Below are 27,608 nucleotides of genomic sequence, written 5' to 3' on the forward strand. Positions count from 1 at the left end.
CCTGCCCGTGCGCATCCCAGCTCGGGTCCCGCCTGTCTGCGGCGAGCGGGCGGGGACGTCTCCTCGGCCCGCCCACGGGCAAGGTCAGCTCGCAGCCCCCTTTTCTCGTAGAGCCGCGGGGGCGTGACTCCTGCAGGAGTAGAGGGACCGACAGGACCCCCTGGATGGGGGTGGAGGCGCGGCCATGCTAGTGGAAACGTACCCCGCCTCCAGCCTTTCCTTGGAGGGGGCCAAGCCACACAGACCCACTCCTCCCATCCCCGTGCCCTTCAGCACCCAGACACCCACCTGGAGAGGACTGGGCCCGCCAGAGATGGGGGGGAAAGAAGAGAAGGGCGCCCAGACCCTGAGCACCCCGCGCTCATCCGATGCGGTTCCCCCCGCTTCCAGGTGTAGCGCCCGGGCTCGGTGCCGGAGGCTGGGCGTCTCCAACATGACCCGCCGGAGCCTGTGGGACGTGTCGGAGGCCAACGTCGAGGACGGAGACATCCGCATCAACGTCGGGGGCTTCAAGAGGCGTCTGCGCTCGCACACGCTGCTGCGCTTCCCGGAGACCCGCCTGGGCCGCCTGCTGCTCTGCCACTCGCGCGAGGCCATCCTCGAGCTCTGCGACGACTACGACGACGTCCAGCGCGAGTTCTACTTCGACCGCAACCCCGAGCTCTTCCCCTACGTGCTGCACTTCTACCACACGGGCCGGCTGCACGTCATGGCCGAGCTGTGCGTCTTCTCCTTCAGCCAGGAGATCGAGTACTGGGGCATCAACGAGTTCTTCATCGACTCCTGCTGCAGCTACAGCTACCACGGCCGCAAAGTGGAGCCGGCGCAGGAGAAGTGGGAGGAGCAGAGCGACCAGGAGAGCACGTCGTCGTCCTTCGACGAGATCCTGGCCTTCTACAATGACGCCTCCAAGTTCGAGGGGCAGCCCCTGGGCAGCTTCCGGCGGCGGCTGTGGCTGGCGCTGGACAACCCCGGCTACTCGGTGCTGAGCCGGGTCTTCAGCATCCTGTCCATCCTGGTGGTGTTGGGGTCCATCATCACCATGTGCCTCAACAGCCTGCCGGACTTCCAGATCCCCGACAGTCAGGGCAACCCTGGCGAGGACCCCCGGTTCGAAATCGTGGAGCACTTCGGCATCGCCTGGTTCACGTTTGAGCTGCTGGCCAGGTTCGCAGTGGCCCCTGACTTCCTCAAGTTTTTCAAGAACGCCCTCAACCTTATCGACCTCATGTCCATCGTCCCCTTTTACATCACTCTGGTGGTGAACCTGGTGGTGGAGAGCACGCCTACCTTGGCCAACTTGGGCAGAGTGGCCCAGGTCCTGAGGTTGATGCGGATTTTCCGCATCTTAAAGCTGGCCAGGCACTCCACTGGCCTCCGCTCCCTGGGGGCCACCCTGAAATACAGCTACAAAGAAGTCGGGCTGCTTTTGCTCTACCTCTCCGTGGGGATTTCCATTTTCTCCGTGGTGGCCTACACCATCGAAAAGGAGGAGAACGAGGGCCTGGCCACCATCCCCGCCTGCTGGTGGTGGGCCACCGTCAGTATGACCACCGTGGGGTATGGGGACGTGGTCCCGGGAACCACAGCAGGGAAGCTGACCGCCTCTGCCTGCATCCTGGCGGGCATCCTAGTGGTGGTACTGCCCATCACCTTGATCTTCAACAAGTTCTCCCACTTTTATCGGCGCCAAAAGCAGCTTGAGAGTGCTATGCGCAGCTGTGACTTTGGAGATGGGATGAAGGAGGTCCCTTCTGTCAATTTAAGGGACTACTATGCCCATAAAGTTAAATCCCTCATGGCGAGCCTGACAAACATGAGCAGGAGCTCGCCAAGTGAATTAAGTTTAAATGATTCCCTACAGTAGCAGGGAGGACTTGTCCTCAAATCCACGTTGTTGAGCTGCCTCTCGGGCCTCTGGCACAGTCCAGGCACCTTGGGGTTGTGGCATAAGGAGTATGGCCAGCCCCAGAGGGGAGAGATGCATGGGCATTGCATCCAGGTTGCTTCTACAGTAGTTAGAATCATTTTTAGAGGGTGGTGTGCCTGGCACCATGCCTTCGCGCCTTTCAGTGAAATGACACTCACTGGTGTTGGCATCACGGGCATAACATGTTCGCCTTTCTGCTGGACGAATACCCCCCAGAATGCTAACTTTTCTGTTCACCGTGTTCTCGAGTGCTCGTGGTCCAGTACTGTCTGTGAGGTTTCTGTGCTCTTTTTCTAAGGTTGTCATGTGAGATCTGTACAAAAAGCCCCTACATGTCTGTCCAGTGGAAACACATCTATGGGGTCAGCAAGGATATGACGGGATTTTGCTCACGTCACATGAAAACAAAATCTCAGTTTTTTTAATTCATTGCTTTCAAAACAAAGAGAATGTGAAGTTAAGCACATGCCCAATGCAAGTCTGTGAGTTGTGTTATGAATGATCGTAGCTCTGGGACTTGCATGGGTACCTGGTCACCTTTAGAACACTGTGCGTTGATGTTCATCTCTTAAATGTTGCTCTTTAGAGAATGTTACTCTGTTAAACATGTAGTGAAGATAGAAATTTTTTCCCTAGAACAGCTGCTTTAGGGACAGGGGCTTCAACTAAACATAGGCCAGATTGTAGGATGCTTGCAGACTTTTCAAAGGCGGGCCTCTGTCTTTCCTAGGGTGACCGTGCAGGCATTTATTTCTGGCTGAGGTTCCTGGTCTAGCCCATTTGACCAAACTTTGCTGCGTCTTAGATATTAGCATGTTTTTGAAGTATTTATTTTTTAAAATGTTTAGAAATAAGGTCGAATTGTCTTTTTCCACTAAAAAGAGGTTTACCGTTGTGTTGTTTCCCTGAGGAACATTGTTGGGTTGCTAGCAAGGCCAGTAGTTTAGAAATCTTGTTGCCTGTTCTGCAAGCTTGTAAAATGAGGGCCCTTTTATTCCCAAGCAGAGTTTACTTAGGTAATTTTGCTTCTAGGATATAGTATGCTACATGCAATGCTGTAATTTCCTTGTTATGACATGGAAATCTGGTGGCATGGAAGTGTGTACTCAAAATACAGAAATGCATGAAAGCTGTGTTGTTTACCCAGGATGGAAATACTACAATTCCTATTTCCATTTCAACTGCCTTTTGTTGGAGGAGGGTGGGTAGAGGACAGAAAAAGGAAAAGAGCTGTAAAACAAAACATTGCTACTCTCATAAACAATTGTAAATGTCTTGAAAAGCGCAATGCTATTTAAAAGGCCTTTAAACTTCTAAATTTGTGTTGAAGGCTGAGAGCTCTTTCTTTCTCCAAAATGCCTTCCTTCTCCCTCTCCTCCTCCTCGTCCTCCTCCTCCTCTTCCTGTTAATTGGCATATAACATTGTGAAGGGGAACCTGGGCCCCTGTGTAAGATAGTTCTCCATTATCTTCTAGGTAATCAGATGGTTTTACAGTTGGCTTTCATTATGGTTCGGTCTTTGGAAAGGCTGCAAAATCCAGGAGTCTAAGCATGGAGTTAGGCAGGTGTTTTATCCACAGCTTGGGCCTTCCCTGAGCAGATCCATTTTGTGTCTTAGTTGAAAGTAATGAATACCTCATGGGAGTGTGGTGAGGATCTTGTCAGAAGGTTTTGTGTACTTGTAGTTGCTATGGATACTACGGTCCAGGTGATTTGTTGGATGAATGCACTAGTCACATGTGCCCTTGAGTCCCCAGTTCAAATCCTTCCATCAGACGAGCTTTGTGGCGGGTGGGGCGGTGACCATGTCCTGGTGCCTGATGGTCTACCATCTCCATCTGTTTCTCAGAAGCAGGAAATGGTGAGATGACTTAGGGGCAATGGGCCACCCAGTTGGAAGAGCAGGGTTATTTTTCAGAATCTACACATGGAGTATTTGGCTTGGGCTGATGTTTCCAGCACTGGAAGGCAGAGAATTTACAAAATCAGCCTTAGCTGCACTGAAGGAAATTGATGCTACAAACTTGTGAGGACTCTTCAGTTTGCCAAAACGGGTGGTCTCAGGTCACTGAGCGTGGTTGCTATTGTCACTGACCATAAAGTTTGTGAAAAGTAGGAGGCAGAGGAGCTCAGTCGCTCTCATGAGTATTTTTCTAAACAGGCGGGCTTTACCACCACAAAAGAGATACCCATCGTGGTCACTCTTGGCAGATGTGAAAGCTGGAATACTTGACTTTTCATTTTGGTAATGACTTGCATTAATCTGGTGCCTTTCATTAGGGGAATCCCAAAGTGCTTTAGAGACTGTCTTTTTAACCTCTTGTACATAGACATTCTTGTATAAAATTTTACTTTGCCCATCCTGGAATTTCAGTCACTTTTGAGCATGAGACTGTCCTAATAGCATTGAGTTCTCCAAGTGATGGTTTCAGATAAGAGGGAGAGAGAACAACTCAGCTGGCTTGGACATGAGGTGATTCCCACTAAGGATGGAGACTGAACTGTGAGCCTGGAATGAATAACCTTCCTCTCCCCGCGGGTACCACCAAGGTGTGAAGGTCCCAGGTGCTCCCAACTGGGCTTTAATGGATCTTGCTAGACAACATCTTACACAGCCATCTTCTGCTCCCTGGAGCTAATCTGGGAGGGTCAGGGTGATTCTCTGCTCTGTTCCTGGAGTTAAGAATATGCCTATGAAATGACGTCATTGGCCACCAGGCTGTCAGACTGACCCACAAACCTCCTTTGGGGCCACAGCAGAAGCTTCCGACCACTTACCCCAGCTGCTGGCTTGACAGCAGCTTCCCTCCCGACATTTGGAAGTTGTTCTTTTCAATGCTGTTGTGGGGAATGTACACGCCAGGCTTTTCTCACAATGTATGTGATGAGCATTTTGAAAGTGCTGTTTGGGAAGTGATACTATGTCTTCATTGTGTAGACACATATTCCTTATAGGTTTGTGTTTCTGCCAAACCCCCACATTTCCTGGGTTTGCTACTGAGGAGGGGCATGTTGTAATGCCAAGCCGATTTGTAGCTCCTGGGGTAGTAATTGGTGTTTAATATTTGGATTTGTTATTTCTACTTCTCTTAGTCCCCAAATAATTGAACTACCTGCTAATTCTTGCCTCATTTCAGAGAAAATGATCTGTTACGCACTTTGGGATAGCAGTGATCTGTACGGGCTTGTGTGTTATCTCCTTGAAGGCTAACTGGTATTTCTTGTATGTTTTAACAGCATGACTTGTCGCAGAGTTGTAATTTAAAAATTGAGAACACTGCCTTTGCCATGTTGGTTTGAACACTCATTAACGTACCACTGTGCACGCATTGACGTGGCCGCTGCTCCGTCGTATCTGATGACTTACTTCAGGCTCCGTGCCTGGACTCGGTGAGGAGGAACACACACTTGGGACTCCATCTCTGAGTATGCAGATTAAATAGAAAAAAGTGATTTATGCTTCCATAAGGCACTTCAGTTACATACGGAGTGGCAAACACAAGGACGTTCAACGCAGGGGACTGGCTTCCTGAGAAAGGCTGGGCCTTGTGAGCACTGGTTGGGAAGGAGGAGCTGTTATTCACTCTTTGCAGGCACAGGGAGCTGGGCCCCCATTTTTTGCCAGGATCTAGAGCCACGATGCCGCTTTGTAGAAGGAACGGTCACTTATTCTTAGAGCCTGTGTGAAACGCACCCCCACTGCCTTGCTCAGCACCAGAGAGGGGCCTGCCAGGGACAGCCCCGCCCCCCTGGGTGCCATTCCCCCTGCTGCCCTGGCACCTTCCTGACAGTAATTTGGGCACTGGGTAACTTGAGTGTCCTGGCTGGTTTGGTGTGGGTGATGCTGGTGGATACACAGAACCAGCCCTCAGCACCTACTTAACCCACTAGCGACTTAGACTCTGAGCCATTCCAGAGGCCACGGCGAATCTGTGGGAAGATCGCTGGCTAACTGGCTCTACTCCCGCTCAGGCCTTCCATTCTGTGACCTTAGGGCATCACTTGGCCTCTCAGAGCCTTAGATCCCATTGCTGCCAAATGAGAAGCTTGGATGAGCTCATCCTTAAAGCCCCACCCAGTTCACATCTCCATGTAAAACAGAATTTCTGCATGTCTCTACATCCTCATTACAGCAGCGAGCAGATCCCGAATCCACAATGTATCTGTAAGCAGAGCAGAGGGGCTGCTCACACACAACCTGCTGGCTTCCATTTCTCTCTTCAATAGCCAACCACACAGACACCAGTTTCAGGGACAACGATACCAGAGAAAGGCTTGGGCTGGTGCCTGTGCCAGGGGAATAGTTTTAAAACAATCAACGAGGGTCTCCTTTGGGCTTTAGACCATTTACACCTAATCCAAGATCCTGTTACTAAATATTATTAGAGAGGAAAGTCACATTGATCCCATTTGGCTGCAGGACGAGCACTTCGTCTATTTGTGTTTGTTCCCTTAGTAAGGACTGGAGGGTCCCCACCCCTGTTCCCAAGAGGTTATTAGGCCCCAACCAGGGCCCCATAAGTGCACGACGTCAGCTGGGTCTTTCCCATCGCAAACTTAATTCTCACTGAGGACTGGCATCTGCAGGTGTCTGCTCTGCGTAATCAGCAGAAGGGCACAGTGACCTGTGTTAACTCTGTCCCTGGTCTCACAGCCGCTGAGAAAGGGCAGCATGGGGCCTCTGTGCAGCCCGAGGGGGCACATGAGGTTGCCACCAAGTGGGGTCGAGCGCATCTCCTCCCTCCACCGGGTATACATGGATGTTCAGGGATATTTTGGGCCAGGATGCATCTTTAAAGGAAAAACAAACATCTCGTCCTGAGGGAAGAACTTAAACACTGCACTCACATGGTCATGATCTCCTATTCTTTTTAGGAGGACTTTTGTCTGGCGTCTCTACCCAAGGACCTTAGCTGGGTGTCACAGCCAGTTGGTCTGAAAATCTGCACGTTTTCCTCCTTCTGTGACCTCACTTGTCAATATCACCATCTTCCTGGATAAGTTCTCCAAAGCAATGACAGTGTCTGCAGGTGACACGCCGATGCTCTTAGAATATAGACGTAAAGCCTCAAAGACAAGGCCAAGGGGAAAGAGGTACAACAAGGAGGAAAGAGGGCAGCTGTGCCCAGAGCTGGGGCGAGCTCCTACAGAAGTTAAAGGGAGAAGGAAGAAGCCAGGAAAGAGAAAAGAGGGCGCAGAAGGACAGCGTGAATAAAAGAAAAGGCAGAGAGCAATGAAGGGAAATGAGACAATAATGTGGGGAGAATAAGAGAGTATGTTTAGCGAAGTTATTTTAGGTCTTTTGTTGAATTCATTTTATTTTCAGTAACACCCGCCAGAGGCCTCCTGGGAGGTAGCTACTGCTGGAGTCAACTTCCACCCTCTCTACCTGCCACCCCAAACTCCCTCACCAGCGAAGGATGCACAGTCTGGTAGAACAGATATACGGAGACTACTCAAAGCCTTTTGGATGAAGAGGGCAGGAAGGACACAAGGAAAGGAAGGGGAAATGCTTCCTCTTGAAGATGAGACTTCTGGGTTATAAACAGAAAGAGGACCAGGTGTTGGCCAGGCATGGGTGGTGTTAATTAGGGTTAGGAACAGAGAGATGGAGGGAAGAGAAAGGGAAGACACCTTCACGAACAGGGACCTACACAGGCAAAGACCAGGAGGCCCAGGCAGGCCAGCATGTGTGAGGCACATGTAAGGCAGTGTGGCTGAAAAGAAGCAGGGCTCACACCGTCCGGAGAAAAGCCACGGACAGGGCTCGGGCTTCTTTCTTTGTCACTGGGTGGAACACCCTGACCACATTAATGCCTGTGGAACGTGACTCTGGCAGCAGCTTGGAGGCGAAGGGGAGGCCAGCAGACCTATTTGAGGTCATTGCCATAGTGCAGGTTGAATAGAAGGGAGTGGGCTGGAGAGGAAGGGGCAGAGCCAGTTGCCAAGGAGACAGACTCTCTAGGCTCCATCACCAACCAACCAGATGTGGAGATGAGGAAGAGGGAGTCCTGGGATAGGCCTTTGGGTTTCTGACTTAACTGGTGACTGGGTGGATGGGTGGATGGTGGTGCTACAAAGAGAGACGGGGAACACTTGGCTCCCCTTCCCAAGACTGAGCAGTGTTGCCTACATGCCTGGGGGACACAGACAGAGGTGTGTGGAGGGCAGAGGGAAGCCTGGGACCAGATCATCAACTGAGCGATGGAGATGAGACCATGAGTGAGGTGGCCCAGGAAGGTACAGAGAGAAACAGAAGAAACATGGGCTAGTTGTAGGGACGAGTGAGGTCCAAGGCTTGGCTTTTCTCTGTTGGCCCAATATCCTATTTCTCACTTTCCCCTGAGAAATCCCTGGTGGGTGATCTCTGCTGGTGGCCTCAGCTTTCCTCTTTACCCATTTCCTTATTTTACCTGTGTGGCCGCTCTGTTCCTACCACTCTTTTCACACTACTCTCTTGAAGATCACCGGTGCTTTCCCACTTCCTAAAAGCAAATCCAGTGGCCCTTCCTCAGTTCTCAAGTTCCCCCAAACTCTTAGACCCGACGGACCAATCTCTAAACTCTTTGTATTCCCTCCTCTCTGATCTTTGGACACGGCACAGTGCTGGTTCTCCCCTGGGCCCTGCTTCCCCTCTCACATCCCCCCTGGGTCTTGGTCCTCCCAACCCTCTTCATCACGCATTTTCCCTGAACTTCTGTCCTTAGCAGCCTGCAGCACCCTTCACCCAAGTCATAGCCTCAACTGGTATGCAAATGACGCATGTGTCTCCTTGTCTGACCCCACGTCACTCCCGAGCCCCACACACATGACCCATGTGCGTTTGGAAGTCACCATGTCTAAGAACAGACTTACCTTCACCCCAGACTTGCTCTTCTCCGTCACTTCTGTGAATGGGACCACAGTGCTTCAGCCACTCAGGCTGAAATGTCAGCCATCTTTGAATCCTCTCCATTTACTCGCCATTGCAATCATTTCTTGGCAGCTGACTAGTTGCCAAGAACCATATCAGACATAGGGAAATAAATGAAAATAAATTAAAAGGTATCACTCATAGCCCTTAGGCAGTACAGACGTCATAGCCACTTGATTGTGTATTGAAATCATCTGGGGAGATTAAGGTGTAGATTTCTGGGCACCAGTCCATTAATAAAGCCAGACTCTTGGGGTGGCCCCAGGGACCCGCACTCTCGGAAAGCTCCCAGGTGATTTGGATACAAGTGGTTTTCAGACCCTCGCGGAGAAACTGTGTCGGGGACATCCCGGCAGTCCTCGCACTCTCCTCATTTTATCAATGCTTTCTTTGCAAGATCCACACATTGGTCCCTTTGTATCGGATTCTCAAGGCTCCCACCGCACTTCAGTCCTTGTTAACTCATGTTTTGTTCATTTCCAACAGAGTCATGCCCAGGTTCCCCCATCCAATCCATCCTCTACAGCCCCTTCCAGGCTGTTCTCTCCCCTTCCTGTGCCCCAGGCTGACTGCGACTCCCTCAGCTCTTGTGGTGCTTATGTTGACTACAGTGCAGACAGGACGGTCACAGCTGAGGAACTGAAAAGTGTGTATGGGCCCATTGAGGCTGAAGACAGAGAAAAGGGCTCCTTTAGGTACAAGTTGCCTGTCAATGGGGTAACCAGGGACAGGCCTTAGGGACATAAGAGAATTATAACCAGGGACACACAGAGTTGACAGCACCAAGGGCCAGAAATGCTGGGTGACCGGGCTTACCAGCTGTCCAGGGAGACAGACTGTCTCTTAGAGAGACCCGTGGCCTGCCCAGCACTGCATTACCTCTGGGCTTCGGGGGCTGTGGTATGAGGCCGGCACTGGGGGAATATGGTAGGAACAGAATTGGGGGACCTCAGGGAGGTTTTTTCCACTCAAAACGCGTTCGCCGCCTACATCCCCAGACATTTAAAGAACTCCGAGCTATTTTCAGACCTCCTAGGAAAAGAACTGAGGTGTTAGCAGTCAGACACCCATCTAACCATTTCCTACGAGGAGAGCTGGCACGACTCACTTTTGATCTGAGGGCTTTGTATGCATTTTCCTGGCAAACTCTGCAGGTCGGCCGGCTGGGGCTGACTGCCGGAGGGCCGCCCTGTAATCCGGGGCTCAGGATCAGCGATGACAAAGGCCACCACCACGGGGTCGCAGCCTGCATTTCGTTTTGTGGAACACGAGGGGGCCAGGAGGGAACCCGCAGTGCACAGAACCCAGGGGGTCCCTGGGCTTCGGTGCTGCTGGCTGGAGAGGAGGCAGCAGCTTTCTTCAGGCCGCTCAGGTCTGGGATGTGAGGGCTGCTTCTGGAGGGAGGAGCTGGTGGGATCAATGCAGTCCCTGAAGTTTCCTGGGCTGGTGCCCTCACTCTGCCAGGAACCTGGGGACAAACGATTTAAGACATTTCAATATATTACGATGTAATTTGCCAATTTTAAAACATGAGATCACGGATTGTCCAGTAACAACCTCATTTTCAAAAAATCCTTCTCATGTTAAAAAATAAAATAAAAATCCCAGTCAGATCAAGGTATCCTCCTGACCTTGGCATTTACCTGACCTTTCCACCTCCCCACGGGAATATGCAAATGTCACGGAGCTCTCATCCAGCAGGGTGCTCTGAGCCTGCGCCCAAGGACGTGCTTGTGTTGATATTTCAGGGATGAGCTTGATGCCTGGAAACTGGGATGTGCAGATGTCACGCATTGAAGAGACTAGAGAGCCAGCCTCCACAAACAAGGCAGGAAAGGAACCAAGAGGCAGAAATCAACTAAGAGGCACTATTAGGCAGGTCGAGTGGAAGGATTTCTCTGTGTGCCCTAAGCTCCCAATACTTTCACATGTGTCATTGGGTGAAAAGGTGTCTCAAATGGCGCCTCAGGAGCTGGTGTGTGTCTGGGTATGTGTGAGTATGCATGCATGTGCATGTGTCTCTTTCTTGTTCTTTTATAAAAATCTCAATATATAAAGAATTTGCTTTACATTGTACAGAGTAAGGGTAGGCCTTTTCTGCCAGAAGAAGCTGTTGTTGCCTTTCAGCCAAATTGGAAATAGCTACTCTAGACAAAGATTGTCTATATTTGTATCTACTGTATATACTCGTATATATTGTATATATAGTATTTGTATGTATTGTATATATTTGCTGTCATTACTTTGGATAAAGGTCAAGGGACCCAGCAAGACTTCAGGATTCATTGAACAAGAGTAAGAAACTAGCAATCCATCGGATTTATGTGAAATTGAAATAAATTTGTATTAAGAACTTGAAAAGCATTGTTTGGACTTAAGTGATTGCCTGTCAGATTCAAAATCTGAATCAGCCCAGCTGGTGTAGCTCAGGGGTTAAGCGTTGATCCAAGAACCAAGAGGTTGCTGGTTTGACTCCTGGTCAGGGCTGTGGGCTCCATCACCAGGAGGGGGCATGCAGGAGACAGCTGATCAATGATATTTCTCCCTATGCCTCTCTCTTCCTCTCTCTCGGAAAAAAGCAAAACACACATTAAAAAAACCACAAAAAACCCCAAATGTGAATCATATCCCAAGTCACTACTGAACTTGTTAAAGCAATTAATTTAACCTGAAAATCAAAAAGCCTTGCTGAAACTTGTCAAGGCCCAGGCTCACTAGTCCATTGATATCAGGTATAATTTTCAAAGACCACATTCTAAGCATGTAAACGGATTTACGGTCATCAGCCGGTGTGCCTTTAAAACAGACTTCTCTCAACATTACGAAAGGTCAGCAGAGAACGAACCCAGGGATTTGCACAGATTCATTAATAACGAAACAGTTCTCCACTTCAGATTCCTCGGTGCAGCTTGCTTTTTATCATCAAAGACTTGGGTTGCAAGTGCTGTTCTGTCTTCTCATTTGAATATTTTTGCTTAGAATCTTTCCTTTTTAAATAGGAACGAAAGCTGTCATGGGAAAGATGGGAAGGAACACAGCTGCGGCGCTGCCCCCACCAGCACGCTCGCGTTCACAGGAACATTAGAGGGAAAGTGTTTGAAAGCTGAGCGCTTTAGCATCAGGTTTTATTTAGCTTCCACTCAATTAATTACAGTTCACCTTGGAAAATTCTCTAAAAATTTAAAACACAACTAGTTGCAGGCCCTGGATTTTCCACTAGAAAAAATTTAAAACTCATCAGTTTTTAGTGCTTTCTCATACAATGGAATGAACTTGTTTTTCTATCGAGGAAATGTCGGGTATGACACTGTTTTGTAATTTTTGGTTACAATCGTGATTGCTATCATGCCAAGAAAACCCATTTCTCTTTGCTGCCCCTCCATTTATTTCCTTCATATCCTTCCCTTTGCATTCAGTCTGTGAAGTGGCTCATGAATAGAACAATAAACATGGACGAGAGGTCAATAGGCTCTTTGAGGGATTCTGACCTGTTGGCTGACCTGGGGCTGGAGGAGGCCTGGTCAGCCTGAATCAGTGTTTGTGTAGATGTGATTGGAACAGGTGGCTGGGGGCCAAGGGCATCCTGGTGTTCCCTACCTTAGCTCATTCCCAGGAGGAAGGACGGGGTGACCCCAGTCTCAGGAGCCTCATACCCTGGAGCCCCCTTTCCTCCGGGTGGTAACACTCACATGGGGAAGATTCCAGCAGGGTTCTAGGTTCAGGACCAGAACAACAAATCCCCTGGACACATATTAGCTCATTTGACAGACACAAGAACCCTAGGAGAGGATGGAAGAATCATACATGACAAGGAACCAGATCCTTTAAACCAGGGGTGGCGAATACCCGGCCCGCAGGCCATATAAGACCCAAAAAATCATTTGGCCTGGCCCTGCCCAGGCAACTGCAGGAGGGACTCAGAATTCAATAAATCCAGGAACTTTTTTCATAGCAACATAAATTTATATTAAGTGAATGATATGAAGCGAATGATGTTATAAATACCCAAATGGCCCTTGGCAGAGAGAAGGCGCCCCACCTCTGCAATGCAAGGACTTATGCCTCCAGATATTTACTTTCTATTTAAAAATCTTTTCAGATTTTATAAATATAGGATCAGGGGAATGAATGCAGATCATAAAACCCTATAAAGCTATTTATTAACCAGAAATTTGATTTTGAGCTTTCTGGGACCAAAGCAAATTGGGAAGCCCAGTCAATTACATGACTCATATTTATTAGGACCAAGAATGCTTTGGTGAGCCCTGGCCAGTTTGGCTCAGTGGCTAGAGCGTCGGCCTGTGGACTGAAGAGTCCCAGGTTCGATTCCGGTCAAGGGCATGTACCTTGGTTGTGGGCACATCCCCAGTAGGGGGTGTGCAGGAGGCAGCTGATGGATGTTTCTCTCTCATGGATGTTTCTAACTCTCTATCCCTCTCCCTTCCTCTCTGTAAAAAATCAATAAAAAAAAATATATATTTTTTAAAAAAAGAATGCTTTGGTGAAACAAAACTTTAGGGGCATAAATTTGAAATTTCCTGATGTGTCTTCACTAATGGGGTGATGGTAACCTTAACAATATCCCCAGCCCTAACCGGTTTGGCTTGGTGGATGGAGCCTCGGCCTGCGGACTGAAGGGTCCCAGGTTCGATTCCAGTCAGGGGCATGTACCTTGGTTACGGGCACATCCCCAGTGGGGGGTGTGCAGGAGGCAACTGATCAATGTTTCTCTCTCATTGATGTTTCTAGCTCTCTATCCCTCTTCCTTCCTCTCTGTAAAAAAAATCAATAAAATATATTTAAAAAAAACAAAAAATGATATCCCTAAAATAGGGACTGGTCGTTCCGGTCGCTTAGGCTTTTATATATATAAATAGATGACCATCACAACTGCTGCATTATTACAGATTTTTAAAAAAAGAAAAAGAAAAATAGATGAGCTGAACGGTTATTCTTGCCCAGGGCAACAAGAGTGTGAAGGATTTGAACCCAGGAAATGTGGCTTCTAAGGCCAAGCACTTTCCACTGTGCTAAGTAACAATTCTCTAAAGTACTCATGATCAAAGACAGATTCTGGTAAGGGAGAGAATAGAACATATTTTACTTAAAAAAAGAAAGCTTTCCAGGCAAAAGATGCCAAATATATCCTAATAATGAAAGAAAAAAATCTTTTCTTTTATAACTCATCTTGGACACAAGTAAATTCACCCTGCTCCCCCCCACCCCCCCGCCCCCTTACAGGTAGAAAGGATGCCATTTCAGAAAATGCAGGTTCCACTGAAATGGAGAAAAGGTACAAATCTGCTAACAATGATCCTCTCCTAAATTTAAATGGAAAAGCGTCGCCTTCTAAGACAGATCAGCAGGCGGGCTTAGCAACACTAACATTCTAAAGCCAGACCTCCCGTGTTTATCAGGCAATGTGGTCCAGCAGAAAAAGCAACAGTTTTGGAAACATTCAAACTGGGAGCTGAAAGTTCATGCTGGTATTGATTAGCTTGGTAACCTCATTTAATCTCTCTGATCCTTTCTTCTCTGAGGAAAAGACTGCATCTTGTTGTGAAGATCTGAGATACTATATCAAAAGCGCAGGCTTAGATGCTAAAATCCTACTTGATATTATTACTGTGGTTATTGTGATTATCTGGATGTGAGGAGACAGATTAGCTTGTATGATTAACGATGTCAATTGTGTCGTTTGAGCTAACTTCATTCAATGAAACTTTATTTACTACCAATTACATTTACTATCCTGGTCAGCACTGTGGAGGAACAAGATGGATAAACACCAAGTCCCTGCTTGCAGGAGTCTTATAATCCAGTAACCAGATACATAATTGTAACTGAGTTTGGAAGCAGTTAAGCTGGCGGAAGAAGGGACAATAATAAGGCAATAATGTGAGATAAGGTCATGTCAGTTGGGTCTGGAATGCCAGGAGGCAGAGTTCAGTCTGAACTTGGTGGGTGAAGTTCAGTGAATAGAAGAGTGACCCCAAGATCAGCATTTTAATTGAAGGAGCTTACTCGAGTGGGAAGAATGGTGGCAGGGGGCCTGGATAATGACAGCCCAGTGTGAGAACAGGAGGAGCTGCTCTTCTGGGCTGGGGGAAGCTCTGAGTCGGCCATTAGCTTTCTCTCGTGGGGTCTTTCTGTGACTCAGGGAAATGGTCGGCTGAGGCTGAAGGTGTTTTCTGTGGATGTGACATAGCGAGAAGGGGACTGACTCCCTGGAGGACAGGCCACCAGTCAGTGGCATCGACTACCCAACTAAAGTACACAAGCACCCTGGGTCCAGATCTGATCACATTGCCAAACAGGACAAAATATGGTTCTTTAATTAGACCCCAGACTCCTGCACTTTGGGGTAAAAAAGAGAGCATCTAGTACTCCAAAACAGCATCTCGATGAAATGCCTAATTAACACCAGTGCCTAATAATAGCTTCGTAATACAATATAACTCCAATTTTTTAAATTGATGTTCTATTTAGAATGTGGTAGCATTAGTGCTATCAGGATTTATTTTAATCATCAATCTTTTAACATACAGGCTAGGAAAGTAAAGTAGCATTCTTATTAAATGCTAAGGTGTCAGTAATTTGGAAAGATTTCCTCTAAGTCAAAAACATCTTATTAATATATTATATAATTATATATATTATATAATTTCCATTAGAGAACCTACACATCCTTCAGGGAGTAGAGAGTAATTTTAAACCTTGGGTATGTGATTCCATAAATAAGCAAAGGAAAGAAATACAAAAGCATGTAAATAATATATGTGTCTGACACACAGTAAGTGTCCCAAATTAATACATATTGTTCTCCGGTATATACTGGCAAAATTAGCTCAAATTTTGAACGTAAAACTATTTATGCTAAAATAAGCTAAGTATATTGTAGAAACTGTTAAGTCATCAAAGTTCATTAAATCAAAGGAAAAAAACTTTTTCATTTACAGAACAACATATTCAACCATGCTGTTTTTTCAGCAAGATGAAACCCTCACTCATTAGCTCCAATCACAGCTACAATACTATATTTATTGAAGAATGGGGGTGTGCAGAAAATACATACCTATTTTGGGAACATTCTCAGCAACCAAGGTTAAAATAATGAGGCTTCTTCTTCTTTTTCTACTCAGCTTGAATTTATTTTTTTTATTAAATTTATTGGAGTGACATTGGTTAAGAGATTATACAGGATTCAAGTGTACGTTTCGATGATACAGGATCTGTATATTGCACTGTGTGCCCACCACCCATAGTCAAGTCATCTTCTGTCACATATATTTGGCCCCCTCTGCCCTTTACTACCCTCCATCCTGCTTCCCTCTAGTGACGACCATATTGTTGTCTGTGTCTATGAGTTTCAGTTTTATAGCCCACAGATGAGTGAAATCATATGGTTCTTAGCTTTTTCTGACTGATTTCACTTAGCATAATATTCTCAAGGTCCATCCATATTATCACAAATAGCAGTATTTCATCTTTTCTTATGGCTGAGTAGTATTTCATAGTGTATATGTACCACCTCTTCTTTATCCAATCATCTATATGGAAACACTGGCTATTTCCCTATCTTGGCTATGGTGAATAATGCAGCAAAGAACATAGGGGTGTGAATATCTTTGCAAATAAATGTTTTCAATTTTTTTTTTGGTAGATACCCAAAGAGGGATTTCTGGATCATATGGTAACTGGATTCTTAATTTTTTAAGGACCCTCCATACTGTTTGCCATAGTAGCTGTAACAGTTTACATTCTTACCAACAGTGAATGAGCATTCTTTTTTCTCCGTAACCTCTCCAACACTTGTTATTGTCTTGTCGATTATAGCCATTCTAACCGGTGTGAGGTGGTATCTCATTATAGTTTTGATTTGCATTTCCCTAATAGCTAGTGAGGTTGAACATCTTTTCATAGATCTGTCACCTATTTGTATGTCTTCTTGGGAGAGCATCTACTCTAGTCCTCTGCCCATTTTTAAATTGGGTTGTTTGGTGTTGAGTTGTACGAGTTCTTTATATATTTTGGATATTAACCCCTTGTTGGAGCTGTTGTTTACAGATATCTTCTCCCATTCAGTTGGTTGCCTTTGTTGTTGTTGTTAATTCTCAACTGAGGATATTTTTCCATTGATATTTAGAGAGAGAGAGGGAGAGAGAGAGAGAGAGAGAGAGAGAAACACTGATGTGAGAAACGTTCATCTGCTGCCTTCCGTATGCTCCCCGACTGGGTTCAAACCCGCAACTCAGGTATGTTCCCTGACCAGGAATCAAACTAGCAACTTTTCAGTGCATGGAGCAACACTCAACCAACTAAGCCACTCCAGCCAGGCACATTCATTTATTTTTGCCTTTACTTCCCTTGCCTTTGGGGTCAAATTCATAAAATCTTCTCTAAGACCAAGGTCCATAAATTTAGTTACGTTTTCTTCTATGTAACTTATTGTTTTAGATATATTTAGGTCTTTGATCCATTTGAATAATTTTTGTACATGGGTACAAATTGTAATCTGGTTTCATTTTTTTGCATGTAGCTTTACAATTTTCCAGCACCTGTTATCGAAGAGGCTTTCTTTTTCCCATTGTATGTTTTTGGCCCCTTAGTCAAAAATTAGTTGCCCATATACATATGGTTTTATTTCTGGGCTCTCAATTTGGTTCCATTGGTCTGTGTATCTGTTTTTCTGCCTATACCCATGCTGTTTGATTATTGTAGCTCTGTAGTATAATTTGAAGTCAAGGAGTGTGACTCATCTGACTTCATTCTTTTTCCTTAGGATTGCTTTGGCTATTCGAGTCTTTTGTGCTTCCATACAAATCTGATGATTTTTTATTCTATTTCTTTAAAAAATGTCATTGGGATTTTGATGGGGATTGCATTAAATCTATATATTGCTTTGCGTAATATGGACATTTTAACTATGTTGATTCTTCCAACCCATCAACGTGGAATATCTTTCCATTTCATTGTGTCTTTTTCACTCTTTTAATAATGCTTTGTAGTTTCCAGTATACTATTATAGGTTCTTCACATCCTTTGTTAACTTTATTTTTAGGTATTTTATCTTTTTGTTGCAATTGCAAAAGGAATTTCTTTTTATTTCCTTTTCTGAAATTTCATTGTTAGTATAGAAATGCAGTGAATTTTTGTACATTGATTTTGTATCCTGCAACTTTATTATATTTGTTTATTGTTTCTAATAGTGTTTTGGTGGAGTCTTTAGGGTTTCCTATATACAGAATCATGTCGACTACAAAAAGTGAGTTACTTCTTTCTTCCCAATTTGGGTGCCTTTCTTTCTTTCTCTTGCCTGATTGTTCTGGCTAGTATTTCCAAGTACTATGCTGAGTAAGAGTGGTGAGAGTGGACATCCTTGTCTTGTTCTTGATTTTAAAGGAAAAGCTTTCAGTTTTTCAGTGTAGAGTCTGATATTAGCTGAGTGCTTGTTAAATAGGGTATTTATTATGTTGAGGTACTTTCCTTTCATACCTATTTGAATGTTTTAATCACAAATGGATGTTGTATCTTATAAAATGCTTTTTCTGCATTTGTTAAGATCATTGACTTTTATCCTTTGTTTTGTTAATGTAGGGTATTACACTGATCGATTTGCATATGTTGCCCCTGAATAAACACTTGATTGTGATGTGTTGTTTTTTTAAAAAATGTCTTGCTGTATTCGATTTCCTAGTATTTTGTTTAGGATTTCTGCATCTGTATTCATCAGAAATACTGGTCTACAGTTTGCTTTTTTGTGTGTGTTATCCTTGCCTGGTTTTGATATCAGGGTTATATTAGCCTCATACAATGTGTTAGGAAGTATTGCCTCTTCTTCAATTTTTTGGAAGATTGGTATAGGTATCCAATCTTCTTTGAATGTTCAGTATAATTTACTAATGATGCCATCTTGTCCTGGACTTTTATTTTTTATGGTTGTTTCAATTTTTCCACTATTGATCAGTCTATTTAGTTTTTCTAATTCTTCATGATTCAGTCTAGGAAGGTTATATATTTCTAGGAACTTATCCATTTCTTCTAGGTTATTGAATCTGGTGCCATATGGTCTTTCATAGTATTCTAGTATGATCTTTTGTATTTATGATGTCTATGGTACCTTGTCTTTCATTTCTAATTTTGTTTATGTGAGTCTTTTGTCTTTTTTCCTTAGTGAGTTTAGCCAGGGGTTTGTCAATATTAATCTTTTCCAAGAACCAGCTCTTTGTTGTATTAATTTTTTTTGTTCTCTATTTCATTTAATTTTGCTCTAATTTTTATTATTTCCTTTCTTCTTCTGATTTGGGGCTGCTTTGTTCTTCTTTTTCTAGTTCTTTAAGATGTAATGTTAGGTTGTTTACTTGAGATTTTTCTTGGTTCTTGAGATAGACCTGTAGTGATATAGACTTCCCTCTTATTACTGCTTTCACTGCATCCCAGAAGTTTTGGTATGTCATTCTCATTTGTCTCTATATCTTTTAATCTCACTTTTTCTTTCTTCTTTGATCCAGTCATTTTTTAGTAGTAGGTTGTTTAATCTCTACATATTTGTATTTTGAAAACTTCTTCTTTTTGCAGTTGATTTCTAATTTCAAAGCATTGTGGTTAGAGAATAGGCTTGATATGATTTCAACCTCCTTGAATTTGTTGAGGCTAGTTTTGTGACCAACATTCTATCCTTGAGAATGTTCTATATGCGCTGGAGAAAAATGTAAAATCTGATGCTCTGGGATGAAAGGCTCTGTGTCAATTATATCCATTTGGTCAAACATGTCATTTAAGCCTATTTCTTTATTGATTTTCTGTTTGGATGAGCTATCTTGAGCTGTCAATGGAATATTTAGGTGCCTTTGTTGCTTTGCCTTCCCAGCAATGGCAACCAGCAGACCTCCATGGCCCTGGGATTACTAGCAGAGTGAGCCCCTCGCCCTGGGAGTGTTTCTTTAGTACCAGTTCTCAGGTTTGCAGATGATGTGCTCTGCAACCTGACACAAAGGAAGGGGAGCTCTGGGAGACCAAGGAAGGCACCAGGCTCCATGGCTTTGTTTCTGTCGGGAATGTCAATTGCCAGACAACTGTGGCTGTGCCCGTGCTTTGTCCCTATCCAGCTCACTGGGCTCAGCAGCAGTTGGTACTGCCCACTCCTGCAGGAATGCTCTTTCCGGCCGAAGGGAGTGCCAGCCACAGCCCGATTCCTCCCCTCTCCCCACTGAGCCCCACAGTAAGCTCTGGGCTGCATCTGTGGCTCCTCTGAGTTCTCCCTTCTTGAAGAGGCTGCTTCTTAAACTCATTAAAATTAATTGAAAACTCTCTTACCTAAACATCATGATTCATCAAGGCTTACTTACACTTGAGGGTTTCTTTCATGGTTTTTGGTTCCTCAAAACTTAATGTTAAATTCCATTTTTTTTCTGATTGGTGGAGGATAGAAGGTGAGAAGACAGGAAAACATTTAAAACAGATTATCTATCCTAAAATGATCTGAAGCTTCCTAAGGCTCTAAAATTAAACAATGCCCATTGTTCTTAATTTGCTAAAATGTGTGCGTATTTAAAAAAACACACATAAATATAACAACAGGAAATAAAGTCTATTTATACAAAAATCGTAATGTGATTGTAACATTTATATTTACTATTAACAGGAGGACTTTTATTGAGACTGAGTGGTTAACAGGCCTTATTGAGTTAATTTGCATAAATTTTCTTTCTTTTTTTATTGGGGTGACACCGATTAACAAAATCATTGGGTTTCAGGTGCACAATTCCACATCATCTGTGCACTGTATTGTGTGTTTACCTCCCCAAGTCAAGTCTCCTTGCATACATTTTCTAATTTAGTAAACTGGGGAGAAATCATCTTCATAGGTTTCTTGTCAGTTCATGTAGGTGGTTTTACTTTGGTGATAGCAAATTAGTCATTTGATTCCATCAAATTAGGCAAGATATTAGCAATTAAAAAGGGGAAAAAAGATATGGTATTTGAGTTGATTGACTAAATCTGACTGTCCTAAACAGATTCCATAAAGATGTAGCTGAAGCGTATTTATAAATTCAGTTTCATTCTTACGAACCTTTATAAAATTTTCAATACCACTATTTTAAAATCTTTTAATTTATATCCAATTATACATATAATTTACTATCTGTAAGAACTCGACAGAGAGCAATATTACTCCAAGGCATTACCTAGGGTGCAAATGCCATTCCTAAAAAGAGTAGGCGCTTTTCAGAGGTGAAATACCTTCTGTGGCTGTCACTAGTGAACTTGCCAGCATTTCCCGCCTCTTGCCCGAAAAGCACACGGTAAGGTTGCATTTCCCTGCTCCCAGGAAATTAGGAGTGGCCATGACTCACTGCTGGGTGGAGCTAGTGGGAGACTTGTCAGTGCTCCTTCCCTTGCTGCAGTTGTAGAGGGGGGTGCTCCATCAGCAGCTCCTGGGGTGTGACAGGAGAGGGCGCCTGGCCAACCTGGGATGGGCATGGAGCACAAGAGAGAAATGACCTGTGTTATATTAAAACCACTGAAGTTTCAGGGTTGTTTTCACCAAGTAATCTTGCCTGTCCTAATAATATATCTTCCTTCCCTGGAAAAGAGAATCCCAGTGATGATTTTTAAAAAAAGAAAAAAACATACAGAGATGAAATGTGCTGGGTGTCACAGTAAAATTTATTTGTCTTTATGACTTACACATAGTAATTAAAAACACACACACAAAAAAACCTGTCAAGATGGCTAGATGTAGCTTTGGAAATGACTGGTCCCAGTTCAATCACGAAAATGTTTATTCAGCTTAGAATGAGTTTCTTTTTAATGATTTTATTCTTTTTTCACTCCCCAAGGCTTGCACAGTTCAGTGCAAATGTTTTTGCTATTTTGTTATCATCAGGCACATGATGTTTACCAATTCCCAGAAAATAAATGAAATCAACAAAAAGGTCCTGTGACAATTGAGCGTATTTTCACAGAAATAAATTTGATGAGCTTATTATAGTTTGACACAGTTCAGCTATCAGACCTACACGTAACACATACAACAATTTTAAGAAATTACATTTGTCTTAAGGATTTAAAATATTTATCGCACTTTTTCTGTGCAAGGATTCCATTGATTTCTTTGGTTTTAAACATTATAACTCTGTCTGACCTAAATATATATATTTCTATTTGTACCAAATATTAAGAATTAAAAAGTTAAAAATTTCAGGAGGTAAAAATGGAATTATTGCTTCAGTATAAAAAATGCCTGGCCCATTTAGGTACTATTGTTATTATTGCTTTGCTTCTATTGGAAAACTATCCTGGAAATCAAGGAATGTACCCCATAGCTCCCTGCTTAGAGTATAATTTGGTTGAATATTATTATCTATTAATACTTCCCTACCTTCACCAAAGCTATCCGATCTTGTCCTTAAAAAAAAAAAAAAAAAAAAAAAAAAGTGAAATGCCATAAATAAATAAGTTTACCTAAGGGGATATAATAAATAGGCTACTAGATAAGAATAAAGAATGTAGTAACATAAAGCCCTTCAGTGCTGTATAATTAAACAATAGCTTTGGATTTTCAAGGTCTCTAAACCCAGCCTTCATTTTATAACAGTTTTAGTGCTGTTATGCAGCTGACAGATACAGAGAAGACTACATGTCTGCTGTTTTCATCGTTTAAAAATGAAAACAGAATGGGTACAGTTGTAAACTGTGCCTTTTGGAACGTTACCTGGGTAGGTACTAATCAGTTTTTGACCATTGCCTAGTTGTAGAGCAGATCTTAGGAATTAAAAAGAAATCATACTATTCCTTCAATTCTTAGTGGTTTCTTGGTCTCCAGAATAGTTATAGAAACAAACAGAGAAGAAACTAGACTCAGAAGTTTTGCTGCCTTCTTTTCTTCGCATCCATGGCGTCCAGAATGGGCTGCCGTTTCGCGGTGTATCTCTGGCGGAGCTCTTCGATTTCCCGCTCCATCATGGGGTCCAGGGCTTTCAACCGCGTCTGCAGTTCTTCTAAACTCAGGTTTTTTAACTGGACATAGGAAACAATGAAGATATGAATATAGTAAGATTTTCTACTAGAATATATTAAAATCTAATGAGTTTTAGCATAACTATCTCAGCAAACTCTTTACATTATCTTTGAAATATGGTTCAATAATCACAACAGGAATTCCTTCCATGAAGAATCAAGGAGCCACATCTTGCAAGAACCTCAAGGAATTTGCAACAGAATAATAAAAAAAACACTGTTTTTAAAAAAGAGCAAATGAGAAAAATAACCTGGTAAATATATCTGTTTTAAAAAAGGCAGAAAGACAAATCCACCACTACCAACAAATAGACTTTCAGGTCATGCTCCATATAAATGCACTCTAATGGCTCACACCCTGGCCAGTATGGAGTGCAAAGACGATCATGAACACTTGCAGACACCACCCATTTAGGGATTGATGCAAGATTGTGACCAAATGGAATACAAGTTAAATTAGCTGTCTATCCTGCATTTTACCAAAATGCTTAAATTTTAAGCACTCTGAAAGTTAATTAAAAAAAATTATTGATAATTTTATCCCAAGCATTTTTATAAAATAGGATTTTTAATTTATGATTCAAAAGATCCAAAATCTGCCCTTCCTGGGTAGCTCAGGTGGTTACCCAGCTGAGGTATGCCAAGACTGCGGGTTTGATCCCTGATCAGGGCACATACAAGAATCAACCAATGAACATGAATAAGTGGAACAACAAATTGATGTTTCTCTCTCCCTTCTCCCTCTCCCCCTCTCTAAAATCAATAAAAATAAAAAAAGAAATATCCCCAACATGGTAAGTATCATGTAAGTTCTGACATGGGCCAATTTGAAAATGAAGTGCCTGTCAGATTTTCATTGTATATGTTACAGTTACAATAATAATATTTGACTAAATTAGTGATTTTCAACCTTTTTCATCTCATGTCACATATAAACTAATTACTAAAATTCTTCAGCACACCAAAAAATATACTTTTTGCTAATCTGATAAAAAAAATAGGTATAATTTTGATTCATTCACACTGAACGGCTATTGTTGTGTTGGCGGTTGTCTTTTTTTTATTTGACAGCCTAACGGAAAAGAGGTCAGTGCTCCTGACTAAATAGGTATTGCATGTTTTAAAAATTCTTGCGGCACACTGGTTGAAAAGTTGCTGGACTAAATGATGTAGTTTGACTGTAATGGTTTAGTTTGATCATGACGGCCTCTGGGGACAACACTAGCACATGCTTTGCTGGTTTTCTGTGGAGCAGTAGGAGAGGTCTTACGTCACATGTGTATTGTGGTTAAAATGTGTTCTATATCAGGATCTGTGGCATCCTAAACTTTATACATCAAAACAGTAAAAGATTATCTCCTGAGCACATCTTTTGGGGGTGTCATCTCAGGGGTTATGAGATGCCCTGAGATAAATAACTGAACACTTGTGCTTTTATTTTATTAACATTTAAAAACATGTAAAACTTTCTGTTTTTTTTTTTTTTAAAGAAACTGACTCTTAAAGCAATGGTGGCAGGCAGGTGGTTTAAAAAATCTGTTCAACCATAATGATTTACAGAATGCTATTACATACTCAACATCCTGGTAGGTTCTAATACTATAGGGAAAGCAAATGAGTTCCAAACTATTTCCTTGCCTTAGGAAACTTACAAATTAGTTGGAAGGGAAGGGGAAGATTAGCAACTATAAACATTTAGGGATTGATGCAAGATCCTATAAAATTAAACCCTATTGTGTGTGGTACAAATTACAGTGAAAGGTTCTTAACTCAAGTCCAGGAATCAACTTCTCATGTGCAAAATCCTGCATGTTCACGTGTGTATTTTCCTGGGGAGAGCAACTGTAATTCTTATTTAATTTATATTTTTAAAGGGATACTTAGGTAGTATCTACTAGGAAAACTCTCTTTTTAAAAAATATTTCAAAAATTAATTTGTAGAGAAAGAGGAAGGGAGAGGGGGAGAAACATTGGCGTGAGAGCGAAACAGCCGTCGGCTGCCTCCTGCATGCCCCAACTGGGGATTGAGCCTGGGCATGTGCCCTGGCCAGGAATGGAACCAGCAACCTTTCAGTGCATGGGAGGATACCCAACCAACTGAGCCACAGCAGCCAGGATCATTTGATTCTTAGACAGATTCCCAACAAAGAGAAAAGAGCCTCGCTATAAATTCAATGGAGAGAAGGTTCTCTTTAGGGAGCAGGATTGTGCTGGTCCCTGAACAAGAGTCAGGTGAGCAGGGGCCTTGTCATGTTGAGAAGGACTATGGGCATCAGAGAACCTGGGTCAGTGGGGCCCTGAGAGCCAGGCACTGCAGGGACTGCACTTCTGGGAGCCTGGTTCAACTCCGGAGCAGGAAAACGATGAGAGTAATCCAGACTTGGCCTTAAAATGATGAAACTCGCAGATTATTTTTTGTTTTAAGAAGATCACTATGTTTGGTTATTTTATGAGCCAAGCCAGACAACACTCTCATGACTTTACAGTCACATGTCAATTTTATCCCCAAACAGCATTTTCCTGCTTGATCCTCCACTTTACTCACTATGTCTGGCACTAAGGGACTCTTTGTTCCAAAAATAAAATCCATTCTCAGGTGAAAAAGAGTCTTCACCACTGGAGATGCTGAAAAGAATGAGTTACAGGCTCTGAAGTAAATTCAAAAGAGGAGTTCCAAATACGCAGGAATGACAGTGTGCGGAAGGAAGCTCCAGGATGGAGACTGAAGTGGCCTCCTGGCTCTGGTGTGTGCGAAGTTCTGGTATGTGCAAAAGGGGCCGTTACCTTTTAGTCATCTATCACCCAAACAATGGAGTTTATTATGTTCTACTATTATATATGTTTCACATAATGCATGATATTACATGCTTTCATTAATTTTGATACAAGTATTAGTCATGCATCTGTTATGGTCAGTACTTATACTTTATCCTGTGGGGATAAAGAATAAGCCAACAGGAACCTCAAAACTTGCATACACAGGTGACGGTGAGGTGAAGGGCCAGGAATGACCACACACAGCCACGTTTCCCTGAGAGAGACATGCCAGGGTGCTGTCTACACAGATCCCATTCTACTTCGCTTCTATTTCAATTTCAGCCCATCGTTGAATTTCTATACAACATTCATATTTTATACAGCACAACCACATTATACAATTTAGTATTTGATTCTAGAGTCATGTATTATTTTATTATCGATTTTTATACACGAGTCTCGTGTCTCTAATACTGATATTCTACAAAATATTTAAACTTTAGAGATTGTACACACACAACTAGAAACTACTCAACTATATTGCTAAACATCATGACAAGAAGGTTGGTAGATAAGTAGGAATACAGAATAAATGACTCAAAGGAATGGGTTACTCTAAGATTAGGAGAAATGACATCAGACAAAGTAAACAATTATCATTACTTAACAATTTTTTGCATTAAGATATTCTTGTAAATACCTTATACTACTTTTAGAGGGGCAAACTGCCAATAGTTTATAAAAATATTACAATAATAAATTGACTTCAGGGAAAGAAGCTACTTATAAGAAAAAACTTCATCCTCTAACAGACATATTTTTAATATGTAAATTTTGCAAAAAAACAGGTCTTTGATGTTGGAGACATTATCTGGCACTGTTAGGGAATTGGTAGGGAATTGGGTGTTCCACGTATGTAAATTCATGAAGTACCTAAATCTTAGTTGTTAAAGTGATAAAACTTTTGAACAGAAAGTCTTTAATAAAACATTTAATGGAATATGCTGCCTTCTAAGGCAGAGGACACAGGACCTAAGACACCCTTTCCTTGAGGATGATTATTATTATCGATTACTAACCTGTGCCAGGTAATCATGCTCTCTTTCCTTTTTGGCTTTTTATCTTCATTTGGGGGAAACCTATCAGCTCCCTTTCACAGCCATCATTGGGCTTGTACCCTCTCTCTACTTCAAATTTGTTAATCTATTGGGACCCAGAAAACTGATTAAATAATAGTATAAGGCATTAGATTAAATAAGAACAAACAGATTCTGAGTGAAACCCGGAACCTGTTTAGGAAAGTTAGAGCATGGTTTTAGTGCTAAAGCTAGTGTTTTTGTTGATGTTGTTTTCATAATCTGACTTCAAATTCATGGCTGTGTAAGGTTGAGGCTACAGGAAATCCAACGTCCACATAAGCTACATTTATAGCTGTTTTCAGCTGGACTGCCAGAGACCTTCAGGTGACTCGTTTATCAAGTATTTATTGGTATTTTCTATGGACCAAGCACCACCAATTCAGAGATGAATAAATCACTCTGCCTCCCACAGAGGGCTTGCAATCTAGCTGGCAATACAGGCCCAGGAACAGCTGGTTCGCTGAAGAATGAGTAAGCTGAGATGAGAAACAGCAGAAGGCACACAAATGCCTGGCATCCTTGGATGTGGGAGGGATCCATAGGGCCAGAGGACGAGGCAGGAAGGGAGCGGGCAGATTGCTGTGGGGCTTAGGCATGTTGCTGCAAACTTTCTGTCAACAGAAAAGAAATGCTAGATAATTCTGAGCACAAATGGTGACATGATCATACATGAATGAGCTTTAGAAAAATATCTCCAATGGCAGCTGTAGAACATAGATTGCCCTGGGAAATGGAGGAAGGAAGACCCGTCAGCAGGTTAGAATTTACAGTCCAGTGAGAGTGGAGGCCGAGGCAGGAGAGTGGAAGATGGAGAAGAGAGGCGTTTCAGAGACTGAATGCAGAACTG

The 27,608-nt window shown here is 43.2% G+C and overlaps 2 protein-coding genes across 3 annotated transcripts in view; one reads left to right on the top strand and one right to left on the bottom strand.

Annotated features, from left to right (window-relative positions):
• Positions 1-35: 35 nt before the first annotated feature.
• Positions 36-8,175, top strand: KCNS2 (potassium voltage-gated channel, modifier subfamily S, member 2). Of its 2 annotated transcripts, XM_005879263.2 has the most exons (2): positions 56-83; positions 391-8,175. In XM_005879263.2, exon 2 carries the CDS (start codon positions 434-436, stop codon positions 1,865-1,867), a length of 1,434 nt encoding a protein of 477 aa, XP_005879325.1. In that variant the 5' UTR covers positions 56-83; positions 391-433; the 3' UTR covers positions 1,868-8,175. The 2 variants fall into 2 exon arrangements, with proteins under 2 accessions (XP_005879324.1, XP_005879325.1); XM_005879262.2 differs by having other exon boundaries at positions 36-8,175.
• A 13,316-nt stretch (positions 8,176-21,491) lies between these two features.
• STK3 (serine/threonine kinase 3) overlaps positions 21,492-27,608 on the bottom strand; it is a 189,566-nt gene continuing 183,449 nt past the window's right edge. The window contains exon 11 of the mRNA XM_005879323.2: positions 21,492-22,865. Coding sequence (XP_005879385.1) covers positions 22,707-22,865 — 159 coding nt within the window. The 3' untranslated portion in view covers positions 21,492-22,706. The remainder of the gene's footprint in view (positions 22,866-27,608) is intronic.

The sequence above is a fragment of the Myotis brandtii genome, unplaced genomic scaffold (genome assembly GCF_000412655.1).
Source record: "Myotis brandtii unplaced genomic scaffold, ASM41265v1 scaffold59, whole genome shotgun sequence".
In the NCBI taxonomy this organism is placed as follows: Eukaryota; Metazoa; Chordata; class Mammalia; order Chiroptera; family Vespertilionidae; genus Myotis; species Myotis brandtii.

Coding starts and splice junctions, on each gene's coding strand:
- KCNS2 (XM_005879262.2), top strand. CDS start 185: ATGCTAGTGGAAACGTACCCCGCCTCCAGCCTTTCCTTGGAGGGGGCC.